A 10,730-nucleotide genomic window follows, 5' to 3' on the forward strand; every position below is an offset into this window, starting at 1 on the left:
TGTACAGGGTTGCTATAAGTTGGAATCAACAACAATAACAAAGTTTCATGCACAACACAGAACAGCTTTTAATTTTTGGATACTTCATACAGTTCATTGTACTACTTCCTCAGAACAAAGTTGAAATGGAAAGTGCTGTCGTAAGTCAGCAGAATTCATTGGAACGTCTGCTACTCTGATGGATCTGTAATGCCAGCACTGTGGTAAGTAAACCCTACATGTGTGCAGACCTATTTCTGGCTTTTCTGTTCTGTTCCATTAGCCATTTTCTTCCTTGCTCCATTAGCACTCTATCTTAATTATTATTGCTTTGTAATGACCTTTGATATTAAGTAAGGTGAGGCTCCCTCATTTGAGGTCCCATCATCCTGTTCTTTAGATTTTTTGGTATTTGTGTCCTTTAATTTTTCATGAGAAAAGTATATCAATTTCCACTTTAGAAAACAACTATTGAGATTTTGAGTTAAATTGTATTGAATCTATGGATAATTTAGAGAAAATAATCATATTTATACTCAAATCCCTAGACAAGACCATGAAGTATCTCTTCAATTGATTGTTTTTAATATCTTTTAATTAAGTTATAAAACATCCACCACAAATATTTTGCATAAGTTTTTTAGATTAATTCCTAGATACTTCACATTTTTTATGCTACTCTAAAAGGTGTATTTTCTGTTTGCTGCCATCTAGCTGATTGTGGCACATTGATTTTTTTAATCCAGTGCCTTTCTTGATAACATATGCTGACCTGCTCCTTATGGTATATTGCCTTCCCCTTCACCCAAATTAATATGTGTCTACTGTGTGGTGCTGTGGGTTAATGTGCCAGATGGCAAAGACATTTGAACTGCAAGGTCAGCAGTTCAAGCTTACCATTCTCTTCTTGGAAACCCTATACAGGGTCGCTTTGTATCAGAACTGACTCAATGTGACTCAATGACACTTAACAACAACAGCTCTCTAGTAGTGATTTTTCCCTCCCTACCCATCTCTTCACTAGTAACAAGCAAAGAATGTTTCTTTCTGTGCATAAACCTTTTCTTTACTTCTTATAGTCGTGGTCTCATACAATATCTGTCCTTTTGTGATTGACTTTTTCCACTTAGCATAATGTCCTCCAGATTCACCCCTGTTATGAGATGTTTCCTGGTCATTCTTTACCATTGTGTAGTATGCCATTGTTGACATGTACCATACGGTGTATATCCGTTTATGCATTGTTGGGCACTTATGTTGTTTCCATCTTTTTGCTATTATGGATTGTGTTGTGATGAACATGGGAGTAGATTTCATGTCATGACCTTGTATCTGTAGGAGATATACCTAATAGTGGGATTTCTGGATTATGTGGTTTCTATTTCTAAATTTTTAGGGACGCACCATACCATTTTTCACAATGGTTGTACCATTTTACAATCCCACCAGAACTGTGAGAATTCCAATCTCACTACACCCTTGCCAACATTTCTTGGTTTCTCTTTTACTGGTATTTAAAGATATCTCATTATTGTTTTGATTTGCATCTCTCTAATGACCATGATCATTTCTTCAGGTATTTGTATGCAGCCTGAATGACAGATCTGTGTTTCTTAAACTCCATAACTTATGGCTTTTCTAGTTACCTTTTTGTTTTTGTTTTTTAACAAGATGAAAAGATTGCCCAGAATGTAAATCAATCATAGTAGTTGGCACTCTATTGAGTTTATGTATCATGTAGTTCACACCAATACTTTCTTAAACAAAATTGTGAGTTGATTTTAAATGTATCACAAGTTTCTTATTTCATAGCAGAATTGGAAAAACCTGTAGGATGAGCACTGCACTGTTAACCACAAGGTTGGCATCTCAAATCCACCAGCTGCTCCTTGAAAACCCTATCTACGTTTTTTATGAGTTGAACTGACTCAATGAGACTGAACAATGACATAGCAGTAGGCACACTATGTAATCCATGAATCATATACTCCACAGCAATACTTTCTTAAACAAAACTGTGAATTGATTTACAATGTTCCACAAGGTTCTTCTTTCATACCAGAACTGTAAAAAACCTGATCAGGGATTTGTTGAAATGCCCTGGTTTTTTATCAGTGCAGGATCTCTTGAAACTGATTTCCTTCTTTGAGACCTTTCAGGCATGCTATGCTTGTTGTTGTTATTAAGTGACGTTGAGTCGTTTCCGACCCATAGCAACCCTGTATAGGGTTTCCAAGGAGCAGCTGGTGAGCTTGAACCACTGACCTTGCCGTTCAAACTGTGCAATCCAGTGCATTTGCCCACAGTGCCACATCAGGACTCCATCTTTACAGGAGCAGAAATCCTTATCTTTCTCCCTCGGAATAGTTGGTAGTTTCGAACTGCTGACCTTGAGATTAGCAGCCCAAATCATGACCACTATGGTACCAAAGTATGAAATTGGACTGTGTGAACCAGAAATTTAAAACAGTGTTAAGTGGCCTATAGTTACAGATTCCCTGGGAAACTCAAACAACATCATCTTCTCTACTCCATGTTGTTGTTGTTAAGAGCCTTCGAATCAGTTCCAACCCATAGCGACCCTGTATAGGGTTTCTGAGGAGCGATTGGTGAATCTGAACTGCCGACCTTGCAGTTCAAACAGCTTTGCAGTCTGGGGCATTAACCCACAGAGCCACACCAGGACTCCTCTCTACTCTATAAACCACTCTTACAAATAAAACTTTCCTTGAAATTATTTGAGATGAAAATTATCTCATCTTTTACCTTTATGTTTATAACATAATTGTATGGAGTTGTGAGACTCCCAGCTTGGTGTGGGGGTCTTCTGTTAGATTTTACACCTTGATTGGGGATTTATTCTAGATTCCTTAGTACTTTGAAGTACCATGGACTTCCAGAAGAACAAACAAATCTGTGCTGAAAGAAGTACAACCAAAAGCTCCTTAGAAGCCAGAATGGCAAGACTTCTCTCTCCTACTTTGAACATGTTGTCAGAAAGGAACAGTCCTTGGAGAAGATCATTATGCTTGGTAAAGTGGAGGGTCAAGGAAAAAGAGGAAGAACTCTCAAGGATAATGGATTGGCACAGTGGCATCAGCAATGGGTTCAAGGGTAACAACAATTGTGAGGTTGGCACAGGACAGGGCAGTGTTTTCTTCTGTTGTGCATAGAGTTGCTATGAGTCAGAACCAACTCAATGGCACCTAACAACAACACGAAGCTAAAACAAACAAACAAAAAATTATGCTAACATTCATTTTTTGACAAGTATCTTCAATATTAAAGCCACATTCACTGTTCTGCCACATCACTGTATCCTATTTTTACGTAGTACTTCCTTTAAGTGATACTTTTTTCTTTAAACCAAAATTCACACATTTGAGAAGATTGTGAAAATATTTTTCCAGTATTTTTAATTTATGGTCTGGGTAGCTAGTCCTCCATATTACCTCAATGTAATGTTCAGCTTCCCTTTTCTCTTTTAAAATTATTGCACAGATTGCATTTTACTTCCCATTTCAATTCATTCACTATTAATGGGGAAGGTGTTTCCATATCTACTATTTTATTATAACATCTTTAATATATTGTTTATTTTAATATAATCTGCTTAATAATATCTGTCTAAAGTTTGAAAAAGACAAGATGCCACCTTGGTGAGAAAGGTATGGCTTAGCTCAGTCATGGACTTTTCAATCACGTCATATGCTTGCAAAAGCAAGATGATGACAAAAGAAGACAAATTGACGTGTTTGAAGTGTGGTGTTGGCAAAGAATATTGAACATACCATAGACTTCAAGAAAAATGAACAAATCAGTCCTAGGAGTAATACAACTGGAATCTTTCTTAGAACCAAGAATAGAAAGACTTCGTCTTATATGTCTTAGACCCATTATCAAGAAAGCCTAATCCCAAAAAAGGACCTTGTGTTTATAGAGTACAGGGTCATTGGAAGTGAGGGAAACTTTTAATGAGTGAATTGATGCAGTTATCTTCAACAACATGTTCAAATAAATCAAAGATCATGGAAATTGTGAAGGACTGAACAAAGTTTCTTTCTTTATACATAGGTCTTCATATGTTAGAACTTGGAGTTTCATAGCTACTAACAACAGCCACAATTAGTTTGTTGTTGTTGTTGTTGTTAAGTGTCGTTGAGTTGATTTCGACCCATAACAACCCTGTATAGGGTTTCCAAGGAGCAGCTGGTGAGCTTGAACCACCAACCTTGCAGTTCAAATGACTTTGCAGTCTGATGCATTAGCCCACAGCACCACACCAGTATACAATATTATTTTTTAAATAACAGAGATGGAGCTTTACATGACATAGATGTTCTATTCAGTATGTTGTTGTTGTTGTTATGTGCCATGGAGTCGGTTCCGACTCATAGCAACCCTGTACAGGGTTTCCGAGGTTGTAAATCTTAACGGGAGCAGAAAGCCTTATCTTTCTCCCGCGGAACAAATGGTAGTTTTGAATTGCTGACCTTGCGGTTCGCAACCCGATTCGCAACCACAGTATGTAGACTATACTTTAATAAAAACTTTCTATATGATTAAGAAAGAGAAGTATTTTTTGTTGTTGTTAAGTGCCGTCAAGTTGGTTCCAACTCATAGCGACCCTGTATAGGGTTTCCAAGGAGCGGCTGGTGAGCTTGAACCACCAACCTTGTGGTTCAAACTGACTTTGCAGTCCAGCACAGACAGTTTAATTGTTGCCTTAAAGCTATGTTGTTGTTGTTGTGAAGTGCCTTCGAGTCGGTCCCGACCCATAGCGACCCTGTACAGGGTTTCCAAGGGTGTGTAAATCCTTACAGGAGTAGAAAGCCTCATCTTTCTCCCGCGGAGCGGCTGGTAGTTTCGAACCACTGACCTTAAGGTTTGCAGACCGATTCGTAACCACTACGCTACCAGAGCTCCTTGCCTTAAAGCTATAGGAATGCATAATATTTAAATTCAATACCCTGTGGATACTGAGATAACAAGAGATTTCTTTTTTTTTCTCTCTGTAGATCTCAGGAGCACCATGGCAACAACTGAAGAAAGAAACAGCACTACAGTTACCTGGTTCATCTTCGTGGGATTCTCCGAATTTCCAAAGCTCACAGTCTTCCTCTTTTCAATATTCCTAGGGATCTACCTCATGACAGTGTTCTGGAACCTGGGTCTTATTGTCCTGATCAAGATGGACTCCCACCTGCACACACCCATGTATTACTTCCTGAATAAGCTTGCATTCTTAGATATGTGCTATGTTTCCTCCACAACTCCCAAGATGCTCTCAGACTTCTTCCAAAAGCAGAAATCCATCTCCATTATGGGATGTGCTGTGCAGTACTTCTTCTTCTCTTGCTTTGGTCTAAGTGAGAGCTGTCTTCTGGCCGCCATGGCTTATGATCGCTATGCTGCCATTTGCAGTCCTCTACTTTACACAGTCATTATGTCTCCTGGTGTCTGTCTGCAGATACTGGTAGGATCTTTAATAACTGGAACCTTCGGCTCACTTGTCCAATTGTGTGGTTTTCTTCAGCTCCATTTCTGTGGGCCAAATGTCATTAACCATTTCATCTGTGACTTGCCCCAACTGATGATGTTATCCTGCTCTAACACCTTTTTCTTACAAGTTATAACATCTGTGCTCACAGCGATCTATGGACTGACTGCTGTCCTTATTATCACGGTATCTTATGGCTATATCATTGCCACCATTTTGAAGATCAGTTCAGCTGAAGGCAGGTCCAAAGCTTTCAACACCTGTGCTTCACACCTGACAGCAGTGACTCTTTTCTATGGTTCAGGCACCTTTGTTTATTTGTGCCCTAGCTCTGATGATTCTCTTAGTCAAAGCAAACTGGCTTCTGTTGTATACACTATGGTAATTCCCATGTTAAATCCATTGATCTATAGTCTGAGAAACAAGGAAATCAAAGATGCCTTAAGCAGATTGAAGAAGAGAATTTTTCCTTGAAATTTTTGACAATATTTGCATAATTGGTATATTTTATTTCAAGGTAAAAGATAAACAACAGGAATATAAGATTTTAAAACTGTGGCTTAGTACCACTTTGATTTTGGAAGAAAATCTTAGCTGAGTCTCATAAGGCTTTCATCTATTCATGAACAGTAATGTGTTTTTTAATGAGAGTCTTAATGATGAGTGTTTCTTTTCATCTTTTTCAAAACTTTAATGTGTTTCAGAGAAAGTGTACACACCAAATTAAGTTCCCCTTTGACAATTTCTACACAAATTGCACACTAGTTAACTTTTTTCAATGTGTCACCATTTTCTATTATTTCATTTTGTTTTTGTTTTTTTTTTTTCATTTACTATATTCTAATGATGCTGCCTCCTTACATTATTTTATTTTAGTCTCCTGCTATATTGATTTGGGGGAGCCTCTTAGAGTCGGCACATAAACATATACAATAGTGTATGAAAAATGAAACTTTTTACCATTGTTGTATATTGCATAACTGTGGATCAATATCTGCCTCCCCTCCACACCTTCTGGGAGAGTCATACCTCTTCATGACTTTGAATTTGGGCTTGGTCTTGTGAGTTTTTCTGGCAAATGAAACATGAGTGGCCATGGCATACAACACTTTCAGATAGAAGCTTTATATATGTGCTTTCTACCTACTCATCTCCGGATGATCCTCTGAATAGATGGCCCAGGGCAATGGAATCATCAACAGACCCAAGATGGATATCTAGTATTAACAATAAATAAACAAATCTTTGTTTTGGATTATTTGCCAATATAGCATTTTGGTGTGGTGCTATGGTTTGATGCACTGGACTGCAAAGTTGATTTGATCCACAAGGTCGGAGGTTCAAGCTCACCAGCTGCTCCTCAGAAACCCTATACAAAGTTTCTATGGGTCAGAACCGACTCGATGGCACTTAACAACAACAACAGCAACGTCTTTTGTAAGGGACTCCTGGTGTGGCACTGTAGGATCAGTACTGAATTGCGAACCAAAAGGTGGGCAGTTCAAATCCAACAGCTGCTCCTCAGTAACCCTATACAGAGTGGCTATGAGTCAGAACCGACTTGACGACACTCAACAACAACAAAGTCTTTTATAAATATTGGAAATTTGTACAGGTATTGGGAAAAAATAATATGTGTAAAAAATATTAAAACTTTAACATTTACAAGTGCCCTTAGAGTTAGGCAATGGATGCAATAGAATCTGTTATTGCAAACTGGAAATACAACAGTTCATGTTTGGCACAATAAATTGTCACCTGTAATAGTTGGGAAAGGAAACTATATAAGTAATGAAGTGAAGTAAATTAAATTTTAGATTACAAAACAATGGAACCAGAATGCTTCTAGTATAGTTGGTTGCTGTTGGATGTGTTTAGCAAGGTTCTATAAGACTTAAGTCACAAAGGAATGATCTGTTTGAAAAGAAGAATGAAAGAAATTAGAAAAGAGTCAAGAAATTTGAGGCTTCCAGAGTTAAAACATCAAACCTGTTGTTTCTTTAATTCCTTCCAATGAGGAGAAATGATTGAAAAACATCCAGCAGAAATCAGAACATCAAATGTACCAAGTTTGAATCTAGGAAAATTGGAAGTTGTAAAAGATTAAATGAAACACGTAAAGATTGATATCCTAGACATTAGTGAAATGAACTAACATAGGCCACTTTCTATCTGACAGTCACATGGTTTAATATGCCTAGAATGACAATTTGAAGAAGAATGGTATTGCATTTATTATCAAAAAAAAAAAAAACATTTCAAGATCTTTCTTGAAATACAATACTGTCTGTGATAAGGTAATATCAAAAAGCCTCCAAGGAAGACCAGTTAGTGCCACAACTATCTAAATTTCTGCACAAACTAGTAAAGTCAGTGATCTTGAAACTGAAAATTCTATCAACTTCTTCAATGTGAAAGTGATCAAACATGCAATCAGGATGTACTGTTAATTACAGGTGATTTGAATGTCAAAGATTGGAAACGAAGAAGGATCAGTACTTGGTAGATACGTTCTTCATGATAGAAATGATGTTGTGGATCATATGATAGAATTTTGCAAGACCAATGACTTATGCATTGCAAACAATTTTTTTCAACAACATAAAAGGAGACTATACAGTTGACCTCATGAGATGGAATACACAACAATCAAACTAACTATGTTTATGAGAAAAAACAGTGGAAAAGCTCAGTATCATCAGCCCAATCAAGGCAGGGACCAACTGCAGAATAGACCATCAATTGCTCATATGCAAGTTCAGACTGGAGGTCAAGAAAATTTTATAAAATCTGTGGGGGCCAAAATATGACTTTGAACATACCCCATCTGAATTTAGAAACCATCTCAAAAAAAGATTTGATGCATTAAGTACAAAGAATAGAAGAGTTGTAGGATGATATCAAGAACATCAACCAGGAAGAAAGCAAAAGGTCATTATAAAGACAAGAAAGAAGAGCCAAAAATGTATGTGAGAAGACACTCTGAAACTTGCTTTTGAGTGTAGAGATGCTAAAGCAAATGGAAGAAATGAAGAAATAAGGGGCTGAACAGAACATTTCAAAGGATAGCTCCAGAAGAAAAAGGCAAGTATTATAATGAAATTTGCAAATACCTGGAGCCACAAAACCAAAGGGAAAAACACACTCAGTATTTCTCAAGCTAAAAGACCTAAAGAAAACATTCAAGCCTCAACTTGCAATATTGAATGATGACTCAGAACTGACTCTAAGACACTTAACAAAAACAATAATGAGCAAAATATTATTGACACAGAAATCATGAAAAGAAGATGGAAGATGCACACAGAGTCACTATGCCAAAAAGAACTGGTCAATGTTCAACCATTTCAAGAGGTAGCATATGATATAGAGCTAATGCTACTGAAGTAATTAAGTCTAAGGAAGGTGCAGAAAACCTCATCTTTTTCCCTTGAAACAGCTGGTAGTTTCTAACTGCTAACCTTGAGGAGCCTGACTCCTAAACACTATGCTACCAGAGTTCCTTCAATTGCCTTATACACATGTGAAAGTTGGACAGTGAATAAGGAAGACTGTAGAAGAATCCATAATTTTGAGCTATATTGCTGGAGAAGAATATTTAAAGTGCCATACACTGTCAGAAAAACAAATAAATCTGGGTGGGAAGTACAGTCAGAATGCTCCTTAGAAGCCAGCATGGCAAGACTTCATCTTTCATACTTATGACATGTTATCAGGAGGGATCTGTCCCTGGAAAAGGACATCATGCTTGGCAAAGTGAAGGGTCAGCGAAAAAGAGAAAGTTCCTCAATGAGATGGACTGGTAGTAGAAATGTGATCAAAGGTAACAATTGTGAGGGTGGCTCAGAGCTAGGTAGTGTTTCATTCTGTTGTGTGTAGGGTCACTGAGTCAGAATTGATGCAACGGCACCTAAGAATAACTACACTAGTCCTTCTAAACATCAGAAGTGAAATAGGTCAATTAATCTCAGCCTTACAGCAAGGGTCAAATCAAGGATATGGTCATCTCATCACATATTAATACTCTATATAGATGAAGGTCATGCTAAATAAATCTTTTCATTAGAAAAAATGGTTCACATGGAAAAAAAGTTAGGGAGATATGATATGACTCCCAGAGGAGTCTGCTGATGTTCATCACCATCATGTGATACAATATACACACATTTAACATGAAAGTATGTGGAAATTAACAGTATGGTTACTTTGATAATTGTTGTTCGAAAACTAAAGGATAATGTTGTCTCTCTTACTTTTCTAGGACCCTGTCCTGAAATGTATTCTATGCAGGTTTGGTTAAGACAGTTCTATGAGATCAAGCAATTATCTGTACATTGAGGTGGGCAGTTTGATTATGCAAAATTTCTTTTCCTTCATTTTGGAAGAAGTGCAGCCAGAGTGCTCCTTGGAGGCCAAGATGGCTAAGCTTCGTCTAATTGTCTGGAGGAAACATGTCATGCTGGGTAAGGTGGAAGGTCAGAGAAAAAGAGGAAGACCCCTAATGAGATGGATTGGCCAGGTGGCATCATTGATGGACTCAAGTGTGGCAGTGGTAGTGAGGTTGGCCCAGGATCGGACATTGCTTCGTTCTGCTGTGCATGGGGTCGCTATGAGTCGGTTCCGACTCGATGGCACCTGACAACAACAACAACATGAGATCAAGCAATTATCTGTCCATTGAGGTGGGCAGTTTGATTATGCAAAATTTCTTTTCCTTCATTTCCTACCTTACTCCCCTTTTTTGTTCACTCTCACTCCCTGAGATAATAATCACCATAGTTCATAAAACTTTGTCTTAAAGTCTGCTTTCTGGGAAACTTAAACTAACTCATATTAAGACAAATGGCACTATCTCCTGGCATGCAAATGTATCAAAATTACTGTGGCTACTAGGGTTGAGGTCCAAGTGAACTATGAGGCACTGAACATTGCAATGACTTTGGTCAAAACTGACGTACTGACACTGATAACAAAAAAGATTGTTGAATGAACTTGATTTAATTAATTAAAATAGTAAGTTCAGGTAGAAAATCACCAATGCAAGCTATAATGTGAGGGTTGGATGACTTCCTATAGCAATTTCTAAGGAAACTTTCATCTACTGGCACTGCAGGGAAAATTGTGCTGATAATATTATAAGACTCTAATAATAAGAGTAGTAGAGTTGCAAAGAAGGCTTAATGCACAGCTTTAATGTGCCTTTTATATCTATAACAGAGTCCTTAAAAAAAATAATGGTACTATAAAACCA

The 10,730-nt window shown here is 37.5% G+C and overlaps 1 protein-coding gene across 1 annotated transcript; it reads left to right on the forward strand.

The window, feature by feature from the left end:
- Positions 1–5,011: 5,011 nt before the first annotated feature.
- LOC102839434 (olfactory receptor 5AN1-like) lies at positions 5,012–5,953 on the forward strand. The gene has a single exon (XM_006876490.1). It carries the CDS (start codon positions 5,012–5,014, stop codon positions 5,951–5,953), a length of 942 nt encoding a protein of 313 aa, XP_006876552.1.
- Positions 5,954–10,730: the final 4,777 nt, after the last annotated feature.

The sequence above is a fragment of the Chrysochloris asiatica genome, unplaced genomic scaffold (assembly GCF_000296735.1).
Source record: "Chrysochloris asiatica unplaced genomic scaffold, ChrAsi1.0 scaffold00381, whole genome shotgun sequence".
In the NCBI taxonomy this organism is placed as follows: Eukaryota; Metazoa; Chordata; class Mammalia; order Afrosoricida; family Chrysochloridae; genus Chrysochloris; species Chrysochloris asiatica.

Bases quoted from the DNA above. Each gene is read 5' to 3' on its own strand.
- LOC102839434 (XM_006876490.1), top strand. From the start codon at position 5,012: ATGGCAACAACTGAAGAAAGAAACAGCACTACAGTTACCTGGTTCATC.